The sequence below is a fragment of the Penicillium hispanicum genome (genome assembly GCF_028827665.1).
Source record: "Penicillium hispanicum strain IBT 35686 chromosome Unknown utg000001l_segment0_segment0, whole genome shotgun sequence".
In the NCBI taxonomy this organism is placed as follows: Eukaryota; Fungi; Ascomycota; class Eurotiomycetes; order Eurotiales; family Aspergillaceae; genus Penicillium; species Penicillium hispanicum.
This window is the reverse complement of record NW_026623193.1, coordinates 528,513-552,431: the sequence shown is the minus strand read 5'-3', so window position 1 is coordinate 552,431 and position 23,919 is coordinate 528,513. Positions and strand designations below refer to the sequence as shown.

General features: G+C 53.5%; 9 protein-coding genes across 9 annotated transcripts; 3 read left to right on the top strand and 6 right to left on the bottom strand.

Annotated features, from left to right (window-relative positions):
- Positions 1 to 1,298: 1,298 nt before the first annotated feature.
- N7459_000219 (uncharacterized protein) lies at positions 1,299 to 3,329 on the top strand (the record flags this gene model as incomplete). Its single annotated transcript, XM_056939404.1, has 7 exons — positions 1,299 to 1,332; positions 1,390 to 1,705; positions 1,764 to 1,847; positions 1,916 to 2,129; positions 2,187 to 2,383; positions 2,437 to 3,145; positions 3,213 to 3,329. The coding sequence occupies 7 exons, from the start codon at positions 1,299 to 1,301 to the stop codon at positions 3,327 to 3,329; spliced, it is 1,671 nt and encodes a 556-aa protein (XP_056803684.1).
- A 914-nt stretch (positions 3,330 to 4,243) lies between these two features.
- Positions 4,244 to 6,152, bottom strand: N7459_000218 (Mis12-Mtw1 family protein; the record flags this gene model as incomplete). Its single annotated transcript, XM_056939403.1, has 5 exons — positions 4,244 to 4,799; positions 4,856 to 5,024; positions 5,080 to 5,247; positions 5,308 to 5,868; positions 5,939 to 6,152. 5 exons carry the CDS (start codon positions 6,150 to 6,152, stop codon positions 4,244 to 4,246), a joined length of 1,668 nt encoding a protein of 555 aa, XP_056803683.1.
- Positions 6,153 to 6,902: 750 nt separating this feature from the next.
- Positions 6,903 to 10,593, bottom strand: N7459_000217 (putative phosphatidylserine decarboxylase Psd2; the record flags this gene model as incomplete). Its single annotated transcript, XM_056939402.1, has 6 exons — positions 6,903 to 7,900; positions 7,962 to 9,461; positions 9,521 to 9,953; positions 10,029 to 10,244; positions 10,310 to 10,354; positions 10,450 to 10,593. 6 exons carry the CDS (start codon positions 10,591 to 10,593, stop codon positions 6,903 to 6,905), a joined length of 3,336 nt encoding a protein of 1,111 aa, XP_056803682.1.
- Positions 10,594 to 11,337: 744 nt separating this feature from the next.
- Positions 11,338 to 12,871, bottom strand: N7459_000216 (putative MFS glucose transporter; the record flags this gene model as incomplete). Its single annotated transcript, XM_056939401.1, has 2 exons — positions 11,338 to 12,705; positions 12,773 to 12,871. The coding sequence occupies 2 exons, from the start codon at positions 12,869 to 12,871 to the stop codon at positions 11,338 to 11,340; spliced, it is 1,467 nt and encodes a 488-aa protein (XP_056803681.1).
- Positions 12,872 to 13,441: 570 nt separating this feature from the next.
- ssn3 (cyclin-dependent serine/threonine protein kinase SSN3) lies at positions 13,442 to 14,977 on the top strand (the record flags this gene model as incomplete). Its single annotated transcript, XM_056939400.1, has 3 exons — positions 13,442 to 13,496; positions 13,701 to 13,854; positions 13,909 to 14,977. The coding sequence occupies 3 exons, from the start codon at positions 13,442 to 13,444 to the stop codon at positions 14,975 to 14,977; spliced, it is 1,278 nt and encodes a 425-aa protein (XP_056803680.1).
- Positions 14,978 to 15,353: 376 nt separating this feature from the next.
- Positions 15,354 to 17,082, bottom strand: N7459_000214 (putative metaphase-anaphase transition protein (Mlo2); the record flags this gene model as incomplete). Its single annotated transcript, XM_056939399.1, has 3 exons — positions 15,354 to 16,829; positions 16,882 to 16,936; positions 16,988 to 17,082. The coding sequence occupies 3 exons, from the start codon at positions 17,080 to 17,082 to the stop codon at positions 15,354 to 15,356; spliced, it is 1,626 nt and encodes a 541-aa protein (XP_056803679.1).
- Positions 17,083 to 17,680: 598 nt separating this feature from the next.
- On the top strand, positions 17,681 to 20,553 carry N7459_000213 (MCM DNA helicase complex subunit MCM2; the record flags this gene model as incomplete). The annotated part of the gene is made up of 4 exons (XM_056939398.1): positions 17,681 to 17,804; positions 17,876 to 20,181; positions 20,237 to 20,406; positions 20,463 to 20,553. Coding segments are annotated over 4 exons (2,691 nt in total), but the record flags the coding sequence as incomplete, so codon positions are not given.
- A 216-nt stretch (positions 20,554 to 20,769) lies between these two features.
- On the bottom strand, positions 20,770 to 22,492 carry N7459_000212 (flavin monoamine oxidase family protein; the record flags this gene model as incomplete). The annotated part of the gene is made up of 5 exons (XM_056939397.1): positions 20,770 to 21,012; positions 21,068 to 21,927; positions 21,980 to 22,126; positions 22,179 to 22,247; positions 22,303 to 22,492. 5 exons carry the CDS (start codon positions 22,490 to 22,492, stop codon positions 20,770 to 20,772), a joined length of 1,509 nt encoding a protein of 502 aa, XP_056803677.1.
- Positions 22,493 to 22,827: 335 nt separating this feature from the next.
- Positions 22,828 to 23,355, bottom strand: N7459_000211 (uncharacterized protein; the record flags this gene model as incomplete). Its single annotated transcript, XM_056939396.1, has 1 exon — positions 22,828 to 23,355. One exon carries the CDS (start codon positions 23,353 to 23,355, stop codon positions 22,828 to 22,830), a length of 528 nt encoding a protein of 175 aa, XP_056803676.1.
- Between the last annotated feature and the right edge of the window lie 564 nt (positions 23,356 to 23,919).

The window sequence follows — 23,919 nt, the reverse complement described above, 5'->3', positions numbered from 1 at the left end:
GGTCAGAACCCTCCTGACGTCTCGTGCTTATATCGCTGTGCCTTTGCCCGCGTGGCGTGTTGACACTCGCATCCGCAGCCGAGTCTGCTCGTCGACAACGGAGATGGGGACAATTTGATCCGCCTTTCACCCCCGCATGATCCGCAAGGAATGGTGTGATTCGGTTCTCAGATCCGGACTCCGCTCAGGATTGAACCCGAAGGCCAATCTGGAGAGAGCCGGCTCCGAAGGATTGCATTTCTACTCTTTGGGAAAGGCATTGCGCTCCTTCGGCCTTGGCAATCTGCAGCGGTGCGCGGGGTTGGGAAGCTGAGAACGGTATCACCTCTGGACAAGATGGTGCGAAGCTGCTAAAGCACCATGGAAAAGGCGAAATTCCCCTGAAGATCAGTGGGATATCCCCTGGTTCTAGCCGCGGTGCCCTGTACATGTCATGTGCCGAGTGCTGAAGAGCTGGACTCACGATGCAGGGTCATACATCATGAACGCATCCACCTCCAATCAGTCTAGGAAGCAACTCTGGATCCTTCGCCGGTGCTTAATTGTGCTGCGTGACTCGGTGATTTGCCTTATTCTCATGCGTTATGTGACTCGCGGCCCCCGGGGGGCCGCCCCTATCTTACATGTAAGAATCTCGAGCCGCAGAACCCTGCCATCCCTCTCCACACTCGATGGGTATCATCACACTGGGATATCCTCGGCCCAGCTGCCCATAGGTCAATATCTATACGAGGTGGAGATCCAAACAACCTCAGCCTCCGAGGGTTTCATCTGCAGTCCCCAAACACACGAGGCAGTCCCACCATGACGTTCCGAGCGCTGACGGACCATACACAAGCATGAACCATCTGCATCATACATCACCAAGGTTGGCTGACCACCGATATATCTAGGTAGCCCCCAATCTCGGTGCTCGTCTGCCCCACCGCTGATCGTGGAGACGAGCCAATATCCTGCGAGATCTATCATATGGGGTCACCCAAATGGGAAAGTCTCCATGCGAGGCTCATCCACGGTCCTTGCCAGGGCTGTGATGCACAAGGTCTGCAGTGCGAGGTTTGAAACACGCCAATCTCGGGACTCGCCACGAGGACCTCCGGTGATGAGTGCTTACTATTCTCCGCCCGGTCAAAACACCGGGTACTCACGGCCACGAGACGGAGGGCTTAGATATAAAGAGAGTGAAATATTCCGAGCAAGATTGGTTTTGTCATTCCACCAGCCTACTTCAGCCTGGACAGAAAGAGAGGCAGAATCCCATACCCGGATCAATATCAGACGCCTCTTGTCATACCATCATGCGTCTCCACCCTATTCTGTTGGGCGCACTTGGTATGTCCATTTCCTGACCTCGATTGATGGATATGATTTACTAACAATGAGATGAAGCCGTCACGGCGACTGCGTTGCCCAACGATTTCGTTGCCAGAGCGGCGAAGAGTAGCGAGACTACCGAGACTGCTACTTCGACTACTTCTCATTCCACCACCACACATCACTCTGCAACGCATTCTAAATCCAGGACGGATGCGAGTACCAAGTCCAAGAGTCGTTCCGCCACAAAAACCTCGTCCGGCGATGATAGTGGCTGGACGCCCTACCATAACCCCGGCAAGGACAAGGACCAGACCATTCTTTGCCAGGATTACGCGCAGAACCAGTCTATGTGGACCGATCACGATATCGACACGTTGATGGACCAATAGTAAGATTTTGTCTTGGTCTCTTGAATACTATGATGCTAATTACAATCCTCCGAGTAGCTCTAATGATGTACCCGACGGGACCAGCTACACTTCCTACGTGCTAAGCAAGGCAAAGGGCGTCAACAAATTTACCACTCAGATGTAAGACCCAAACAGCTCTAGTGATGCGAAGGAGGATCACTAACCAATGCATTTTTCTCTCGCGATAGGGGCTATGAAAGTCAACTGATCCCCACCGGGGATGGCTGTGAATCCGGAAACAAGACGCTCAACCCGAAGGTCTGGTTTATCCTGACAGCTATCCAGAATGCGCACTCTTGGGTGGAGGTCATCTACGAGGCCGTTGAGAACGCCCAAAATGACTTTAATACGATGCAGCCCTGGCTGGAATCGACTTTTATCACACACAGCTTTAAAGCTGCCGTACGCAATATCCACCTTTCTTCTTTGCGAGGTCTTCTAACGTTGTTATGCGTCTAGGTTGAAACGTGGAAAAACTCCATTGCCGTTGGAGTGCTCAGTGCCTTCGCCTCGATCATGACGATTGCGAGTCTGGGTCTGAGCACAGCTGCTGCCAGTGCTGTGACATTTGTTGGCAGTATTGGCGGCTTAGCTGGTGGTGGCTTGACCATTGACACTGGTGTCCTGAGTAGTCTTTTGGCAGACACCGTCGGAGTGTTCGTGATATACCATCCAGCCCCACTGATCATCCACTAACACGCGATTACAGGATCGAGAACCAGATCCAGACGGCAGGAAACACGGCCAAGTACATGCTGGTCACCATCGACGCGCTCAAGGCTTCCATCGACCACTTCGGAGACAACGCCTTCAACGGCGGCGCCTACAATCCTCCTACGGTGGAACGCCAATACCTTTTCAACGACAGCGGTGTCGTCCAGCTCATCAAGGGCGGCAACTTCGCCTCTCCTCCGTCCAGCCAGTTCCACTTCGACGTGACCAACTCCACCGCAAAAGCCATCTACTCGATCGCAATCACGAACCTGTGGAGCCAGCAAGATATCTACATCGTGAACGCCTCAAACGTCAAGGCTGGCGTCTGGGCCTGGCGCGGATTCGACTATAAGGACTTGAAGATCACCAAGAACGACATCACCAAGTACGAGTACGACGGCAACACCTACTTCTTCATGAAGTACTCCAAGGACACCGCCCCCGACAAGACCTACGACCTCGTTCCGGGACTAGACCAGATCGGCGTGGCGGGCATCAACGAGACGGAGATCCTTCTCTCCTCTGCCATCTCGCAGTCCCTCTACGGATTCAACCACACCTGGACCCTGGACGACGGCAAGAACCAGCTTCTCAGCGGTGACCACTCGCCGCCCGGTGGAGTCTTCTTCAACATTCCCATTTGCAACTTAGCAGCCCTCCACCAGCCGAGCCATGACCACTGGAAATATGTCTGCGACGACGAGGTACGACTTGCACACAACCCCCTAGAATCCTCCCTGAAATGCTGAACGCTAATGACTCTCTCCACAGTGCATGTTCAAGCGAACTGTCAACCTGGTCTGCCCGACGCAGATCCAGAAGTGGAGCAATGGCACCACCCAGAGCTGGCCGATCGACTTGTACGATTCAGGCTGGAACCCAAAGTAGACGCCGACGACCGCACTGATGCATTGATGTGATTTGAATACGAGCTATGATTCCCCTGATCCTTTTCTTGGACGCAGTGTTTATTGGATCCGTGCATTTAGCGGCCGCTAGCGAGATGAGAGTTTCGTGTCTTGTATATAGTAATGTGGTTTTGATTATATGGCAAGTCGACTCGCCCTTCTTATACTCGGCTTTATGATATCCATGAGAACGTCTTTGGAAATTGAATGTTTGCATCGAAGATGTCAGATCGTCCTGTCGGAGACAAATCTTGCGTAGATAGATCTAGACTACATACACTTTGCTCTTCACATGAAGAGACCTGACGTGGCTGAATTCTTCCAAATGGTACTAAACGGTCAGCTAGAGGCGACGAGAGTAGTCGCACTCGCTAGGAAATGAAAGACCATACACTGGCGAACCAAGTCGAGAAGCGACAAATAGAATTAATTGCGTCGGTAGAGAAGGTATACTGGATGAGAGACGAGTTTATGGAGAGTTCAATAGGACTTAATTTGCCAATGACTCACTATCCTAAACCACCGCTCCTGCTCCTGCCATGCATGCCATGTGAAGCCTTGTAAACAGAGAAGGCTAGATAGAATTGAAGCAGAAAGAAAGCCCCCAAATTTAATCCGTCGCGCGGTATATTAGACATCACACAACACCTGAACTCCAGTGCTTGCGGAAAAATTGCAATGCATCCCATCCCGATTCCGCTTATGTGCGCCATACCCCAGCTCCTCGACGAAGAAGCAGGTTCGTCAAGATCGTCATCAAATCAATTGGTCAATCCATGACCCCCTTGCAATGAACCCCTTGAAAAGACACCAGAGGTAATCAGACAGAAAAAGAAAAGACAAGAAAAAGGGATTCGCTGAAAACAAGACAGAAAAGGCTGTTCATCGCGACCACTACCGTCGTTCGACCCGACTGAGTGCTCCTAGAATGACACCCAGATCTTCCCGGGGTCGTTGTGGTAATAGTTCAGGCGAACGCTCGTTATCGCTACCTTCAATTGCGAGTCTTTGTTGGGTGTTGCGCATATCACGCTCTTCAAGGCGCTGTGCACAGGTGCTCAGTATTCGCGATGAAACAGCGTCCGCCGAGGCGCGGTATAACTCGATATCGTGAACTCCCGCTGCAAAGGCATCCAATGTCGGAGCGAGATTCGCTGCGACTCGGGAGAGGCGTGATGAGACCGCAGATGGAGGCATCGGTGGTCGGGGTGCTGATGAGGTAGAGGATTCTCCTTCCGGGGCCGGCTTGGTGCTGGAGGGATCAAGGGATGCGAAGATGGCTTGTTGTGAGGGGTCGAGAAGAGAAGAGTCGATCTGTTCATTGGAGGATTTTGTGGGACGACGTTTCAATTTCGATGGGTCGGTGGAAGGATCTGGGCCTGTCGCATCTACTCGTGGAATCGCTGGTTGCCGAAACAGAGCATTCAAAGCATGTCGCTCTTTTTGAAGCCTGTGGAATCATGTCAGACCAAGTAATCTCAGGGCAAATTTCTCGTATCCCCTTACCTTTGTATTTGTTCCTCCAATTCCTTGATTTTGTCTGTGTTCTGCACATTCCTCGGATTCGGTTTCTTAACAACAACCGTTGGAGGATTGACATCCTCACGGCTGAACCAGTTGGAGAGCTCGGAGTTCGATGAGAAATCCTTTAGTAATTCTTCTTGAATCACAAGGGCTGAAGTCAAGTTAGCCCCTCCTATTCTTGATTCCAGAGAAACGTAGGAACTTACCTGCAAGGCGTGCACTCTGCTCTTCCGAGTGCGAGCCCGAAGGTTTATCCCCCAATGCACGCGTCCCACACCAAATGAGAAGCTGTCGCATCCTGCGCGGCTCGGGGAGACCCTCATCTGCGATATGTTTATAGAAGTCTGCTGTGCCAACTTCTCGGTGGGGTAATGCTGCAGATGCCATGGTTAGTTTTCGGCACTGTTTTAGTCCACGGACCAGAAGATTCCTACCATTGGAAGCCCCGGAGTCAATCAAAGAGCTAGCCCTCCGCCCCCGCATCCCAAGACTGCTTCGTCGCCGCCCTTTATCTGACTTTGCCCCTCTCAACTCTTTGTTTCGTTGGATGACCGGAGTGTCGGCCACAGGAAGTGCCACCTTGGTACCAGCTGGCGGCTGCTCTGGGGATTTAAACCCATTCGTTCCACTGACTCTGGGTCGTGCTGGCCGCCCCCTTTTCCCTTTTGGTGTTGATGATACCTCCTCCGAGGGTGCATAGTTTCGTGATGAGCGCGTCGCATTTGCCGGGTGAGGCTTTGGCTCGGGATCCTTAGCAGCACCCCTCGTTGATTTCCTGGTCGGAAGCTCGGTTGTTATGACCTTCGCGGGCGCCTCAGCCAAGTTAGCATCCTCGGCGGTCCGTTTCTTTGGTGGTCGCCCCCTCCGTGGTGTTGATTTTGGGGGGGCATTTTCCACGTCGGATGGGGGAACTTCCGCGACGGGCTCGACAGAAGGTTTCTTCTTCTTAGGCGGTACTCGAGAGAACTGGAATCCTTCCGCGTCCTCCTCGTAATCTTCAGCAAGCAGTTAGCACGTCACCAAGTCCTCACTCTATCTCTTTCGCGCGCATAGTGCAGCACTCACCCGCCTTGCGTTTTCCGTCGTTGTTCGTAGCTTCTTCCAATCCTTGCTGACTCGCGCTGAGTCGCGTGGACCGCCCGCCCCCTCGGCCTCTGCCGGCTCTGCCAGACGCGGTCGCAGAACGCGACTGCGCCTGAGAGGCTGCCATTCCGATTGTCCCCAGCGGTTCGCGGCGCTGATTTCTGGTCGTGGGAGCCGCCAGGACCGCGATGGTCATGTCAGGAGATGGTTACGCGGAGTCGTGGGTCGAGGGTGATGAGGGTTGTGAATGGCACCTCAGTGTCGGTCACCGGAATGGAGATTGCGCGTCTTTCAGACTTCCGGCCAGGGATTGACGGGCAGCGTTTCCCTTGGGAGACAAGCCGGCGCGACGTAGAGCGCCAGGTCACGTTCTGGATCCAGGCTGATCTTCGCAGGCCCTAAGTCGAATTGCCCCCCTCGATGTCGGTCGGGCCGTGAAATGGTGTCTAAGGGCCAGTCGAGATCGCATGCGCAGCAGACTGGTCGAGATCACGGAATCACGCCCGCAATGAGAGAGGAGCTGCGGGCGGCAAGGGAAGCGCAGAAGGTGGGTTGGAGGGATTCGGGCACGCGGTTGTTTTGGTCGGGGCGCGTGGGACGCTAGTCCGCTTCGGGCGGCCCCTCCTGGCTTGAACAACTATAGGACATCATCGACTCTTAATCTCTTCCCTTCATTACAGTCTACAATCGTGCGTACTTATTGATTGGTATCCAATGCATTGCCATGATATAAGAGCTGCCAGAGGCGGGTTGGTTTCCCCTCAGTCAGGGTCCTACCCCCCTGCGCAGATGCTGCTAGAGGTGAAAAAAACGCTTCGTCAAATCAGAACCCGCCCCCTCCCAACGCTAATATTGCAACAAATACAACAATATGCCTAACGAAACGTGAGACGGAGTGGGGGCGGGAGTTGAGTCCAGCCCATGCGAATATTGACTACATTCAACATCAATGAATGCTACTGAGCGCGGACTGGTCGCTCGGCGGCGCCAGGCTGCCTGCGATGCGTCGCTTCGCTTCTTGCTTCTCCTCGGCGGTGATGTTCTCCTCTTTCTTGGGCATGTCGGGTTCGAACTGCGGGATTTCGGGGCTGTGACCAACAGACATGCCAACTCGGATCTGCGTTGAAGAGAATGTTAATATGATAGGCAATCGACAGGAGAGCAAAGGAAGCAGGAACACGGGCGTCGTTACCAGAGTCTCCAAAGGTCCTCTCGAGTTGTCTGCCAGATCGGTATCGAAATTGACCATTCCCTCTTCGAACAGAACCAGCAGCGTACTGCCACCGAACTTGAAATACCCGAGCTCCTCCGCTCGGCTAACCTTTTCACCTGCTTTCCGAGTAATCACCGTGCTACCCACCATCATGGCACCTACACAGACCACCATGACACGGCCATGCGCGACGGAATCAATCGGAACAAGAATCCGCACATTCTCGCCGTACACATCCAGAGCTGAACGGATGGCCATCGGGTTCACTGTGTAATACTCGCCCTCAATGGTCTTGGGCTCTCCCATAATTCCATCCACTGGAACATGGAAGCGATGATAGTCCTGAGGCGCAAGACGGAATACACCGAGAGCGCCGTTGCGATACCGCGGCGCATCCTCAGGATAGGCATTGCCCAGTAACCTCTCCACGGAGAATTCCCGACCCTTCACCCAGATGCTGGTTGCATTGTCCATACGATCGAACACAACGGACCGACAGTCGGCCGGAGACACGACGATCCTGGGCTCATCAGGGGCGGAGCACGGACGGGCTTCTGGCTTGAGCGCGCGGTAGAAAAACTCATTGAAATTGCGGAACTTCTCAACCGGCAAGAGGACCTCTGTCATGTCCAACTGATGGAAATTGATGAAGTCCCGAATCTGGCTGGCGGATGCCGGGTCGTCGTACTTTCGGCCTTGTTTGATGCTGAGAGAGCGAAGCACACGGCGGACTGGAGCGCCTCTTAGTTAAAGCCAAGCCAATCGTGGTGAAAACACTTTCAAGGAACTTACTTCGCTTCTTCTCCATGTCCTTGCTCTTGAGACCCTTATAGAGCAGGCGGATTCCAAGGCGGACATAGACACTCATACGCTCCTCATTGATCTGACCCGTGATCCGATCCTGGACGAGAATATTGGCCGAGTTGGCACCGAGCCGGTAGCCTCCATATGAAATCTTAGTGATAACCTTGGAGTACCATTTGCGCTGAGCCTGGCTGGAAGTCACGAAGCCACCCATCACTAGGTTGTCCACCTGCCGCCAATCGCGGCTGGCGCATGTTGCAATATGAGTTATAATATCCGCATCCGAGCGTTTGCCAAGGCGAGGCTGGTGGCACAGTGGGCATTCACGAATCTCCACAACGTGCTCTTCACCTCTCTCATCCACGAGATCATCGGGTCGTAGGTCCTCTTCATTTGAGCTGGTTTGATCTTCACTAGATATTGTTGGGACCGCTGTCCGCGTCGGGTCAGTATTGGCTGGTTTGGTATCACTCGATTCTAATGCGAGCTCATCGCCGCTAGATGGCTCCTCACTTTCTTGACTGCCGACTGATGATGGGCCAAGCCCCGGCCTGGGTAGAGCAGGCGCTGCAGCACTCTTCTTCTGTAACGCCTGCAGGGTGTCTTCAAGACATATGACCGCTTGGTCGAACGTCAGATCAACCGTCTCGCTGGGTTCGTTCTCAACACTGAAACGCGTGAAGAAGCCGTCAATTGTCGACTCCTTCAATGTAGATCCAAGGGTGTCGAGCATCGTAGTCATTTCGATCTTGTCGATTCGACCGCTATCATCCGCATCATATTGCTTCAGCATCAGTCTCCAGAATTGCTGTCGCAGGGCACTATATGGTAGATATTTGGCTTTGACGTGCAACTCGGGTGAATGCTTGTCTTCCCACCGCTCTCGGTTTTTGAGGGTTAGAGGGATGGTATAAGTCCGCAATCCATCCTCATCCGCCGGAGGGATCTGGTCAGTATCGTACATGGTCGTGGACACGGAGGGGACCTGAAGCGTGGATCCGCTTTCCGCCTCGGGACTTTCCTCTGGGACTGATGAGGGTGGAAGCCTGTTGAGATTTTCAAGAGCAGATTGCGTTGACAGAGATGCGGCAGAGTTGCGTGACTTGAGAGTAGGTCGACCCATCTTGGAGAGACTCTGTGAGGAGGCTGATGGGCTGATAGCGACCCCGCGACTAGACTTGGATACTATGTTGGCCTCATCAGACTCTACAAAATCATACAGACCCGACTCTGGATCCGCTTCCGGGGCGGACTGGATGAGATTCTGCAGAGGGAAACCAGCAGAGGCGACGAAGTCATTTCCTGAGAACTTATCTCGGTCCATCACTGTAAAGCTGATAGTGTAGGTCTGCTCGTGGCGCATCACCTGAAATACCATTTTCTCGTGGTAGATCGGGTTCAAATTGTGACGTATAACAGGGGTCCTAAGCGTCTTTCTTCCCAGAGAAGTCACCACGAAGGGGTCCATATCGAACGATGTCCGCGTCACTGGAGAGAAGCTATCAGTTATCTGACACCTAGGAACTGTGATAAAAAAAGACTCATACCATTCCGTTCGGGAGGGAGGTCAGTCACTCGAACGACTTCCATGAACACAATTCCCTGAACGCCCGTCCCCGATCCCGAGAATTGATAGGCCCTCGCTGCTAGGGATTTGCGTCTTAGACGGGCTAAACGAAGCCGGCGCTTGCGCTTTTCGATAACCTCCGGCTTCGATGGATCGTCTGTCTCATCAGACGTCTCATCTCGGTCGAGGTCATCAAGGTCAGTCGGCGGGATTTCGATCTGATCATCCTCCTCGCCTGAGCATACGAGGCTCTTGAATTTGCGGTATGTGTCTGAGGGCGGGGCACCGGGGTTCGCAGAGTCAGAAATTGAAAACTGCAACAGGATCTCCCCAGACACATTGTTATCCTTCTTCTTTTTCTTTTTGGTTTGTCGAGCCGGGCTTCGGTTGGATTTGAGGGTATACCATTTCGGCTGTGTGGTTCCTGTCAGCCTCTGATTCACAAACCCGTTGTTCTGCCCGGTTCAAGGGTCGGCTTATGCACCCACCTCTTGGGTAACTTGGCCCTCCGGGAAAATGTCCTCCAGTGCGATGTCGAATTCACCCAGGTAATCCTTGCCGAATCGATCGTGATCCCAACAGATACACTCCAACAACGGCACACCCCCGAGGGGCATTTCAAACGATACGTTCCATTCTGGATTCAGGGTCTTGAATATAGTTGGCGTCGATTGCCTCGCGTCCCCCAATGTCACCACCAAGTACTATGCGGCCTGTGAGCGTTCTGGACTCAAGCATCCTGGAAACATCCCCGTCGAGGGTCTCTTACGGGGTCACTTGTACCACCACGGTCCTTAGCTGCAAGATCTCGTCCCTAGCGAAGGCAAAGAGATGCGGGTTAGCCGGGAAGTTCTGGTTCGGGTGGTGCGGGGTTTTTGTTGTTTATCCGAGACGATGGCAGTCCCTTACCCGAATCACGGTCACTTTGAGCAGCAGAGGCTTTGGATCGACCGGGCGCATCGGACTGGTGCTCCTGCTCTGCCCTGGTGTCGAGCTCGTGCTTCTCGCGGACAAGTGCGAGCTCAGCCGCTGCGGAAGCGGTAGCCGGACCATGTCGGAAGCGCAGGCAACCACGAGAGGTGGCTGAAGAGGATGTTCGAAAAGGAGGCTGAAAGAAAGACTTAGAAAACGGGTGGCTCTAGGCCCCTGGTCACGGTCGACCAGTACCCGTTGAGGTGGCTTGTTCTAGGGACTCCAGGTCGATCTGCGATCTGCAGCGAGAACCAAGACGCGGTACCACCCACTCCTACCAAACAGTGATGCTGCGAGTGGCAGGCAATTGCACTCCGAAAGTGGATGTCGGGGTGGGATTGGGAGAATCAGAAGGGAGTTTAAAGGCCGGAGAGGAAGAAGCAGAGGAGGGGGGAAATTGGAAAGTTCGTGGGGCCCTTCGAGACACATAGCAATTGATGCTCTCTCCTACGACGTCAGTCCAGCTTGGCTCCACTGGTCCCCCACCGCCCATTCCCTCGCCCGTGACATCGTATTCAATGAGGATGATCTCGGTCCCTACGGATTTTAGTGCTTGGGAACTCCAATTCAAACCCCGAGGCCTCGCCTACGGTGTCGAGCATGTCCGCATATACTACGGAGTCCGCCCTACCATACCATGACGTATGCAATGTTCCCCAGACCGAGGACTCGACCACCTCTCTACATTCCATGCAATACCCCGCATCGCACAGAACCAACGAGACGAGCCGGATTGGCAAGATGTACAAGCTGGCTACGGACTAAGCCGGAATCAATTGAATGGGGCTGGCTTGTGGCTGCATAACTCGGACAGGCAGAAGAATTCTAGTCTTGTCGCCGGTCTACCCGGCCCCAGACCTCGTCGGCGTTCGCTTTACCCTTGGTCTCCGGCACCCACCCGTAAATGAAGCCACCTAGCAGACCCGCCATGGCTGCAAAGACCCAGTAGACCTTTCCGTGGCCGCCGAGGGCGTCGTTGAGCACCGGGAAGAATTGCGCAACAACGAAGGTTGCAATCCAATTCGCTGCCAGCGCCCAGCTCTGGGCCGCGCCCACCGCTTCGGGCCCGACCAATTCGGAAGCCAGTATGAAGGGGACGGGGCCCAGCCCAACCGCGAAGCACGCCACAAACAACAAAGTGGCAATGGCCGACATAAGCTTCTGGTTCAGGGAGAAGCCGAGTGCCAATAGAATGGAGCTGCAACCCATCCCGCTGATACTTAGGAGCAGACAGGTCTTCCGGCCGATACGGTCCGGCAGGGGCGAACAGCCCAGTGTGATGATGAGATTGATGACAGAGATCAGTACGGTCAGCAAAGCGGCCGTTGTCGGCAAAATGCTCTGCAATAGCGAGACACTATACATGATGATACTGTTGACTCCGGTGAACTGTTGGGCAATCATCACCCCAACAACGGCGATGATTGCGGGTCGGTAGTATGGGTCGCTCACAACCTGCAGCATCGTCACCTGTTGTTGCTTGGAGGCTTGATTTCCTGTCGGCGGGGCGAGCAAAGACTCTTCTTCGCCTGACGTAGGGGCGGCGCCCGATTCTCTCCACCCCTCGATCTCGGCTTCAACGTTCACATTCGGACCACGGATACGCTGCAAGACCTTGCGGGCCTGGCTTCCCTGGTGATGCTCCGCAAGCCACGTAGGGCTCTCTGGGACCATGAAGAGACCCATGAGCTCCACTGCCCCGATCATTCCAGCTACGGCGAGAATAAGCCGCCACAGGCTGTCATGGCTCCAGAAGTAACCCAATGACTGGGTGAGGAGAATACCAACATTGGTCATGACCTGGGTGAATGCTCCGAAGAAACCTCGGGATGGGGGAGGTGCAATCTCAGAGATATAGATCGGGCCGACGACGATGGCTGCACCTGACCCGACGCCAGAAAGTAATCGACCGACTGCAAGAACTGGGATGTTCGGTGCCAGGGTTTCGGCCACAGGGCCCAGGACAAAAAAGATCGTAGTTGCCCTCAGAGTAAGCAATCGTCCATACTTCGTCGCCACAGGCCCTGCCAGCAGAGCCCCAACCAGACCCCCAAGTGTATAAATCGAGGATACCAGGCCGAATTGGGATGGGTTCATAGGAATGCATTGCGGGAGACCATGGGGCGCGAGGCTGGAGGAATGGATTGTTTTCTTCTCACATGTCACCACTGATTGAGGCGCATTGAGCTCGGCCTGGTTCACATTGAACCAGATTGCGTTAGTGGAGAATCACCAGCTAGGGGAATCAGGCCATGCGTACCAGATGATAACCGAACTGGAGCGGGCCGAGCGTGACAACAAACACAAGGTAAATCAGATATGGCGTGACCCTCGACCGAGTCACTTCACCCGTAGCCATGATCGGTAGTGGAGAGGGTCATGAGCCTCCGTTGGATGCGTGTGGGTGGAAAATGGAAGAAGATGAAAGGTGGAAGGGGAGCTCAGCATGACGTTTGCCGATCGCGGTGGGAGCTCAGATAAGCGGAGCCCGGGGACTCACCTCAGCTGTACTTGCGACACATCGGCCTCCGCGCTTCCCCATCCATCAATCCGCCAGCCTCAGACGCCAATCCCCTCTCGTCCTCGCGCGCTGTTCCTTTCTCGACTCCGCACGACACCGAGTCGCTACCGCTGACTAAGACTCGACCTGCAAGCCCCCGATTTCGCCGTCGAAATCGTGCATCCCCCCCGGCGGGAAGTTGCCTCGCTGCTTCCATGGACGACTGACGATCCAATGAGTCTGACGAACCCGCCTTCCTCCGGTTCGATCTCTACCCGAACTAGGCCCGTCGGTCAGAATTTGAAACGGAGTTTTCAGACCACCGTCGATGGTAATTACATATTCTTGGATCTTTGCCTTGTTGCATGTCCTCCGGCTGTTGCTCCGCCTCTTTTCTTAACGTGATCTGTCCCGATTCTCCTTTTCACTATGTTCGGGAAAGGCTTCCCATTCCTGAATTCTGTTGGAGGTTTCTATCCTCGGGGTAATTGCTTTCTCCCTTTTTGATTTCAATGGGTTGTTTCTGGGTGGCTCTGGAGTGGGTGGGTGTACATTCTCTGGTCTGGTTGCGATCTTACACCTGGTGGTTCTTCATCGAAAGACGCGTTGTTCCTTTGACTTGTCTCCGCTTTCTCCTACCACAAAGTCATGGTTATCTGTACCTGAACTAACCATTTCTCACGTGCAGAAGCCATCGATACGCGCAGATCCACCGGGTATACAAGCAAAGTTCGAGTCCGAGATCGATATCATATTGTAGGATTCATCAGCAGTGGTACCTACGGCCGAGTATACAAGGCAATTGGGAAAAATGGCCAGAAAGGAGAGTTTGCCATCAAGAAGTACGCGCTGCAATATTCCGCACCCGTCGGTCATCTCTGACTTCTTCAACTCAGGTTCAAGCCGGACAAAGAAGGCGAGTCCATCCAATATACGGGCCTTTCACAATCGGCGATCCGAGAAATGTCCCTCTGTACCGAGTTGTCTCATGCAAATGTGGTACAGCTGGAGGAGATTATCCTAGAAGACAAGTGTATCTTCATGGTGTTTGAGTATACAGAACACGACTTGCTCCAGATTATCCACCATCACACGCAGCCCCAGAGACATGCGATACCAGCTGCCATGGTTCGGTCTATCCTATTTCAATTGCTCAACGGGCTATTATACTTGCACACTAATTGGGTTCTACACCGTGACCTCAAGCCTGCTAATATTCTCGTCACTTCTGGCGGTGCCATTCGAATTGGTGACTTGGGCTTGGCACGTTTGTTCTACAAACCGCTTAACTCCCTTTTCTCCGGCGACAAAGTGGTTGTCACGATTTGGTATCGTGCCCCTGAGCTGCTTTTGGGAAGCCGGCATTACACGCCTGCCGTCGATATGTGGGCGGTGGGTTGTATCTTCGCTGAACTTCTTTCCTTACGACCGATCTTCAAGGGCGAAGAAGCAAAGATGGACAGCAAAAAGACAGTCCCATTCCAGCGCAACCAGATGATGAAGATTGTTGATATTCTCGGCCTTCCACGCAAAGAAACCTGGCCAGGCCTCGTGTCTATGCCCGAGTACACCCAGTTACAGTCCCTGGTACTGCATCGGCAGCCTGCCCACTTTCACCGCGGATCCAACCTTGAAGGCTGGTACCAAAGCTGTCTGAAGAACGGTGGTTATTCGTCCTCCTCGACCGCTGGCACCCCCGGTACCGACGGGTTCGATTTGCTCTCGCGCATGTTTGAATACGATCCCACGAAGCGAATCACAGCCCAGGAAGCCTTGGAACACCCGTATTTTGCGAATGGAGGACCTATTAGTGCAAACTGCTTCGAGGGCATCGAAGGCAAGTACCCGCATCGCCGGGTCACACAGGATGACACCGATATTCGCACTGGCAGCCTACCCGGTACCAAGCGCAGTGGTCTGCCCGATGATTCACTGATGAGGGCATCGAAGCGACTTAAGGAGTGACGATCTTTTTCTTTTCTCTACGCCGGCTATATCGATCATACCTTCGATTCTGGACATGGGGCTCTGATCGCCTCCTCGGTATTTACGTCAAATTTGATTTTTTTTTTTTTTTTGGCATTGGTGTTAAGTTAGGAGTCTTTTGGGTTACTTCTATACTGATACCTCTTTACTTGAATGTACATGAACGAATAGAATTCTTATGATATCATGATGCGCCCTACCTAGCTCCAGCCTTATTCCTGTTCCCGTTCCATTTCCTTGATCCGTTTCATTCCCATCCTAATCGTTAAAAAAAATACATTCATATTGCTCTCTTCGCAGCAAATACGAAGAATATTGCGCGTATTCAATAGCCTGCGGAAGACGCAAAAGTTAGTCACTTGCAAAGCACTCTAGTCAACTCGGAAGGGAACGACTTAAGCTCACCATTCTGTTCACGACGACCGTTGCCCTTGGTATCATCGTCACCAGCACCTTGAGCCTCAGCTTGGCCGGCAGCATCACGGATTCCCTGTTCATCACCGCGCAGTTTCTCAAAGTAACCTTTGATATCCTCAGCGCTAACCGCTTGACCACTTTCAGCAAATGGCTTGAGGAATGCCTTCACCTTGTCCCGAAGGTGGTTGTAGACCATAGCGCCTTCAATAGCGCGCACTCGATCAACGTTACTCAGAGCGGCCTCGCCACGTTCCAGGAGACTGCCGGTCCCTGTACTTGCGGCACCATTGGCATCGCCATCGTCGGAAAGGGGCGGTTCATATGTCTCTTCTTCCTCGCGCAGTTGCGGGTGCGGAGCTAGATTAGGGAAACAGTCTGGGCAGCGGCAGAGGCGGTCGTGGAAATCTTGTTGAAGAAAGAGAGAGAAGGACTCGACCGGAGTAGTGTAGGGGAGTGAGGCATGTTTGGGGCAGGGGCGATCAGCCTTCGCGGCTTCGCTGTTTTGATCGGTCTTCGTAGATGGCTCCTCCTCGATGGTAGCGAGATTGGATCCGGTCTCCTGCGCCGGAGTCTCTTCTTTAGTCCGTTTCGTATTAGGTTCTTCGTGAACGGGTTGATCCTCTGCCTTGCGTTTCTTCGAGTTTTCTATCTGTTCTTTCGGTTCTTCCGATTTCGAACCCTTGGAATTTATTTCTTCGGGCTTCGAGTCTCTTGCAGTTGAACACTTCTTAAGACCACCGTTCTGATACACCGGGGGGAGAAATCCTGGTGTTCCTGCGTATCGTTTGAGCCACGGATTGGACTCGAGACACTTGAAGCAGATCATTTGCCAAAAATCATCTTCGGCGGGAAAGCCAGGTGGGAGAGGAGTCTCTTCCTCTTCCTCGTCACCAGCGCCATCACCACCACCAAAGGGTTCACGCTTCTTCTCATCTTCTTTCGATTTATGCCAGTCTCTGGGTAGACCAATGAGGCATTCAGGGTGCCACCAGTCCTCACCACATCCCCCCGTTTCGACCGTGCCCAGGCCCAGGCACTGGAACATTGTCCCCTTTTCTTGATGGGGGTCATATTGCTCCCCACAGCCGCAGAACTGATTGCGAAAGTTGTGATTGTATTGGTTTCCTGGCGCGGCATCCTGCGAGTGGACGCCCTTCCGGCCAGTCTTGGGATCTTCGCGCAGGGTACATGAAGAGGCTGAGGGCATACGAGTGGTACCGCAGTCGCAGACAAAGTTACGCTTGTTGAAAAGCTCCACCAAGGTGTGTTCGCCATGGCAGGCGATGGAGCAGGAATAACAGACAGCGGCGGCGGTGTATGGCAGGTCGGCACTGGCGGGAGGTGGATTACATGTCAAGCAGGCAAAGAGACTTTGCCGCAATGGACCGAGAGCATACGTGCAGGAATCGAAGGACTGAGGTCTGGTCAGCTCTGCGATACGATGTCTGTCATCCGACTGCACTGACATAGGGGAGGACTTCGCGCGCATCGGCCTCGAGACGAGTCTGAGAGTCAATAAATCTCCCACGGGTCAGTATTCATCTTCAACTCAGTTTTGGAGATAGTGCTCACTCCTTGGCGGTCTGGGAGTTCTGGGAGTTCTGGGAGCCGAAGCTCTCGCGCCGGGTGTTCTCGGCCTTGAGCTGGCTGTTTGTGGGATGTTCCATTCTGGTCACCTCTCACACGGAATTCTCAGTGTTTGCGCAATCTGCTTTCTCAGGCACAGACAATGAACCGGCGTAACGATGTTTGCGATCGGATTGCTCAGCACTGCGGCGAGTGACGGAGACGCGATGCGCGGTGTTTGGTTGGTTTGCAGTGATACCGTTGGACGAACTTCGTCGACACTTGGAATGTTCGATGGGGTGCTTGGCCTTACCCAGATCAAAGGTCGAAGAAAACCATTTTGATAATTTGGATGCCGTTACTGTCCTTGTCCCCATTTCATTTCTACATCTCCAATCTCCCACCCCCGACCATGAACTCATCGGTGCGCACGTGATTGCCCAATCGGGGTAAATTGAAACGCGTCGCGTCCAACACGCGCAGACCCAACTGCAAAACGCGCCTCGCCCGCCCCTTCGCTCTCCCTTTCTATCAACCACGCTTCGCCGCCTTCGAGAAAAAAAGACCTACCCACCACCATTTGTGTTTTTGCAGCCTCTCCCCTGCAACATTAATTACTATTGAATTCGGTGATTGACCGGCACACAATATGGAGTCAGTACACGAGCGCGATGCCTTTTTCCCAGTGCCCATAAACTAATGCTCAGCAGTCCTCTCCGGCCCAGCGACACGGCCGCAAATCGCGGACCGAGGGCAAACACTCGCAAGCGCTCCAGAGAGCCCGATGACATGTCCTCGCCAGCTCCATTGCCTCCCTCCAGTCGTACGTAGACAATGCCCCGAGAGGTTGCAAAAGAATTCGAGAGATTTGGCTTAGACTAACAAAGTGAGCAGCCGCCGCTCTGGGTTCGTCCCCTCCCCCTATGCCATTCGACGAGGATGAGGATGAGGATGAAGAGGCAGAGATTGTGCCCGACATTGATGATGTGGATGAATTGGCCGAGGATGAAGACGGCATTGACCTGTTCGGCGACAATTTTGAGCGGGATTACAGGGAAGGAGAAGAGGACCAATACGCCAATGAAGCTTACATCGACGACGATGGTGATTATGATGAGCTTGACGCTGCCAGCCGCCGACAACTAGATGCCCGGTTGAACAAAAGAGATCGCGAGCTCGCTCGCCGCCGCCGTATGCCCGCTGCTTTCCTACAGGATGATGACGACATGGAAATGGATCTGTCGCGCCAACCACGACGTCGACGACACCATTATGATGAAGACCGGGACGATATCGATATGGCGGATGAGGGTATGGAAGAGCTGTCGCTCGAGGAGTTGGCCGATGTGAAGGCTGCCAATATCACCGACTGGGTCACTCAGCCCCAGGTCCTGCGCTCCATCTACCGTGAATTCAAGGCTTTCCTGACCGAGTTCATCGATCCCAGTGGTCAGTCGGTGTATGGTAACCGCATCAAGACGCTGGGTGAGGTGAATTCCGCTTCGCTGGAGGTCTCCTACGCCCATCTGAGTGAGACCAAAGCGGCTCTTTCCTACTTCCTGGCCAACGAGCCCACCGAGGTCTTGAAAGTCTTTGACCAGGTTGCTCTCGACGTAACTTTGTTCCACTACCCCCAATACCATGATATCCACAATGAGATTCACGTGCGCATCACCGATGTGCCTATCATCTACACTTTGCGCCAGCTGCGCCAGTCTCACCTCAACTGTCTGGTTCGTGTTGGTGGTGTGGTCACCCGCCGTACGGGTGTGTTCCCGCAACTGAAATATGTCATGTTCCTTTGCCAAAAGTGTGGTATCACCCTGGGTCCTTTCCAGCAGGAAGCCAGTCAGGAGGTGAAGATCTCCTTCTGCCAGAACTGCCAGTCCCGTGGCCCGTTCACCGTGAACGCTGAAAAGACGGTTTACCGCAACTACCAGAAGTTGACCCTGCAGGAATCTCCTGGCTCAGTCCCTGCCGGTCGTCTGCCCCGCCAGCGTGAGGTCATTCTGCTGGCTGACCTGATCGACACCGCTAAACCTGGCGATGAGATCGAAATCACCGGTATCTACCGCAACAGCTACGACGCCCAGTTGAATAACAAGAACGGATTCCCCGTTTTCGCTACGATCATTGAAGCCAACCATGTGGTCAAGGCACACGACCAGCTGGCTGGTTTCAATCTGACCGAGGAGGACGAGCGTGAGATTCGTGCTTTATCTCGTGACCCTGAAATTGTGGATAAGATTGTTCGCTCTATGGCACCCAGCATCTACGGCCACCAGGATGTCAAGACCGCCGTCGCACTCTCCCTTTTCGGCGGTGTCAGCAAACAAGCCCAGGGTAAGATGTCCATCCGTGGTGACATCAACGTTCTGTTGCTTGGTGATCCCGGTACGGCCAAGTCGCAGGTTCTCAAGTACGTGGAGAAGACAGCCCACCGTGCTGTTTTCGCTACTGGTCAGGGTGCCAGTGCTGTTGGTCTGACGGCCAGTGTTCGTCGAGACCCTCTAACGAGCGAGTGGACCTTGGAGGGTGGTGCTCTAGTGCTGGCTGACCGCGGTACTTGTCTGATTGATGAGTTCGACAAGATGAACGACCAAGATCGGACGTCCATCCACGAAGCCATGGAACAGCAGACCATCTCTATCTCCAAGGCCGGTATTGTGACTACGCTCCAGGCTCGTTGCTCAGTAGTTGCAGCCGCCAATCCCCAGGGTGGCCGCTACAACAGCACGAAGCCCTTTTCAGAGAACGTAGAATTGACCGAGCCTATCTTGTCTCGTTTCGATATTCTCTGCGTGGTGCGCGACCTCGTTGACCCGGCCGAGGATGAGCGCCTGGCCAATTTCGTGATTGAGTCCCACCATCGTGCCAACCCAGCTCGGCCTCTACGCAATGACCAGGGTGACTTGGTTGATGCCGATGGACATCTTATCGATTCCGAGGGCTACCGTATCGACAAACAAGGTCGCCGCCTCCCCCCTTCGCAGGAGGAACTTGCGCAACGAGCCGCTGAGCAGAAGAAGGCCGAAGAGGAGAAGGAAGGCGAGATCCCCCAGGAGCTGCTCCGGAAGTACATTCTGTACGCTCGCGAGCGCTGCCATCCGAAGCTGTATCAGATTGACCAGGACAAGATCGCACGTCTCTTCGCTGACATGCGTCGCGAGTCTCTGGCTACCGGCGCATACCCCATCACCGTCAGTTGCTTGTAACTTCTCCCTCCCATTTTCTGTGATACTAATACCCTTCCAGGTCCGTCACCTTGAAGCGATCATGCGTATTGCCGAGGCCTTCTGCAAGATGCGCCTGTCAGAGTACTGCTCGGCGCAGGATATTGACCGTGCGATTGCTGTGACCGTGGACTCCTTCATTGGTAGCCAGAAGGTCAGCTGCAAGAAGGCATTGGCTCGTGCATTCGCCAAGTATGTATCTCTCTCTTCTCCCTGGCTCCTTCAACGCTAACATCTTCTGCTTCTAGGTATACACTCTCGCGTCCCAAACCCCAGTCCAAGCGCCGCGCTGGCATCCCCGTGGCGAACCCGCATCTACCACGGGCCGTGCCTGCGTCGCGGTGAGCTTTCTGTGGGAAGTCAATTGTGCCTTTTTTTGAGTAAAATACCATCTTGTTGCATGCGGTGCGTACGGCGTTCACTTCTACTTTATCATCAACTGCGGGGGGCCTCGCTGGTTGGGCCATGATTGAATGAAACGAATATGAATTCCTCCTGATCTCGAAAGTGTAGAATGTAGTCTAGCCATTATCCTTAGGCCTATCCCGGAAGTTGTCATCGCAGAGATCCCCGTGTCTTCAAGACCCGCAGCTCGACCGCCACTTCCTGCGCGTTTTTCCTACCTTGCTCCAACGCTCCGTCAATGAAGGCGCGCCATCCATCTGCCCAATCCGCAGAGGCAAAGAAGACATTTCCGTGGCGTGACTGCAGCTCTTCCTGATACTTGGTCATAAACTCCGGTGCCCACCAGCAAGGGCCTGCCTGCGAGAACCGATCTGAGTTCCAATTGTGGAAGACCTGCACAACGATTCAACTCGCGGGTTCAATGATCATGGGAATGCGAAAGGCTTACCAGTCGTTGGATCTCCATGGGATGAAGAGCTTGGAGTGCCTCATGGATCTTTTCCAGGTTTCTCTCAGGAACAAAGTGAGGCGGTGCTTTGCCTCCGAAGGCTGTGATGTGAGTATTACCTTTGGCAGTGAGGCCGTCGCCAAAGCCAAACAGCAGGTTGTTGGGGTAGGCTGTTCCTCGCCACGAGACCAGTCCAGAGCCCTTGACTTCAGCGTGGATTTTGGTCATGAAGCAGATATGGCCTTGTTCAATTGCCTCATGACGCTTCGCCGCTAGGGGAGGGCTGAACTGGATATCCTTGAGGACGTTGAGCGGAACAGTGGAAATCACACGGCGTGCTCGGAAGATACGGCCATCCTCAACTTGTACTTCAATAGCATCACCAGGATTTAGGGAATCCTTGACGCCGACAACGGGCGTGTTGAAGAAATAGTCAAGGCCGGTTTCTACTGCTTCTTCGAACATCCTTCTCGCCAGATGGGATTGTCCGGCCTTCAGCTTGTATAGGAGCCAGATGTCTTCAAAATTGGCGCTATCATGCGCTCCCAGTGCTTGACTGCGGATCATATCCCACAGGCTGGACTCTTCCAAGTTGCCGCCGGAGAGCATAAGAAGTTGACCAAGAAGCATGGCGGACTCCTCAGCCGTGAACTCGTTCTTGACCTGCTGAAAGCGGTCCCAGCAGGACAATTTATCCAACTTCTCGACCTCTTGCCGGCTTACCATAGCGTTTCCTAGTTGCTGGTAAGGCAGAGGGCAGATTCTACGACACAGATGTCCATCCACATCGACAAACCTGTTCCATACTTTTGCTGAAATCGCACCTGCTTCTTCGTGTGACATCTTTCTTTGCTGAATACCTAACATACCCTGTGAGTATTTGGCTACTTTCTTGATTGTTCCCGTTCTTACCTGGGATGTTGAGCGTATAATAGTCATTTTCATAGCCATGTTGTCTCGTGGCAACCAATTCCTTATCCAATCCATATCGGCGCAGCTCGGTGAAAGCATATGGTTGGTAGTGAGACACCCAAGTCCCGCCCATCTCATACTTGAAGCCTGCAATGTGATATCAGCATTGCACGGAATTTGTCGAACGGTGGAAATCAACCCTCAATATCGACGCTGAATGTTCTTCCTCCAATCCTGTCTCGACCTTCTAGCATCAACACGGAGTGCCCTGGAGCCTAAGTGTCAATGACCTTGAACATCTAAATCAACTCTGGCACACATACTCGTGGTGGCTAAATCGCGAGCCGCCGACAACCCAGCGTACCCGGCTCCAATCACGATGACATCGTAAACGTGACCCTGGGGCGCACTAGTATTCGTTGGCGGAGAGATAACACCCTCGCACTTGAATCCACCTATCTTCAAGCCGTCTTCCTGTGTCCAGGAGTACGCATCGGATGTTTGATTCGCCATGTCGGCAGATACCTGTCTCTTTACAGTACCTCTTCAAGACCAAAATCTGAAATCATGAACCCAGGCTCGAACCCTACTGCTTCCTTGATAAGGAGCAGAGTAACAGACGTGGAGAATATACGAAGTGTGACCCGGACATTCACGATTACCGCGCAATGATGACGACGAACAGGTGCGCTTGCTCCAACCTACGACTCTCCGTGTCTATTGCAGCATCAAAACTAGCGTGAGGTATACAACTGATCTATCATTCTCATTGTCACCACTCGATGCTATAAGATGCAGAATCCATCCCCAACGTCTCTCAATCAAATAGCTCCCACATACCTCGCCCATCAAGCCAAAGTCCGTTTCCCCATGAAAACCCTGTTTTCCACAAATCCAGTCTCAACCAGCTTCGGCAATGCAACCTCAGATATCCACGTAGACCCAGCCATCGGCTCGGGTTCCGTCGCAGGCGCGCGCTCTTCGGCACTACACATCAGCCCAAAGTCATGCAACACTCGCCGAAACGCGTCCGGGTCCTTCTTCGGATCCCCAGGCCCGGGCCGCACCCGCGTGGACTGATCTAGTAATCCCCACCATGCGTAGGGATAGCTCTCCTCGGTCGTGACACCAATGGGCGTCCATGCGATGCACCTGTCCCCGTTCTTGGGATGGTCGCTCTTCCACGAGGCATACCTGGTTCGCGTGCTCGAGGAAGGATCGTTCTTGGCCGAGTAGTGCATCACGCCCTTGCTGTTCTTGGGGTCTGTTTCGACGAAGATTCGTTTATCGTCGGATTGGCCGCGGGCGCTGGGGACTCGACGCATTGTCACGAGGTAGACTCGATACTCCGTGATTTCGGTCTTTGGGACTGCCATGGTGGAGATATACGGCGTGATAGAGGGCAGAGAGGCAGTATTGAGGATAGACCACGCCGATCAGGCCAGGCAAGATTGTGGTTTGAAGGTCGCAGTTGCAAGTCCAGCGAGCACTGAACGGGAGGGAGGCCTGGAGAATGAGATGCAAAAGATGATTTGCGGATGGAGATGATGATTCTGGCATCCAGGACGAAATTCCCTAGATGGCCGTCCATCTTAAATGTCTGGCAGTCAACGACACAGCCGCCTTCGCTGAGACGACACAAGCCTTCTATCGCGGATGACGCAAATGCCACCTGAATGTGAGACCCAATCACCCCCGGTTTTGCGCTTGGAGGTTGACAAAGCTCTGACCGTGGTCTGAAGTGGCATCCTAGCCAGGTAAAGGGTTGGTATTCCGGTGCACGGTAGTTGGGTGATAGAATGTTGGTTATTATATCTCACCTGTTAAGTTAGGAGCGGCGCGTAGCGGGTTGATTGCCGGGTTTGTGTTGGTTCGAGGTGTATTTTATTTTCGGTAGGTTGTACATAAGAGAGGCCAGAATTGAGATGGACATCACATCG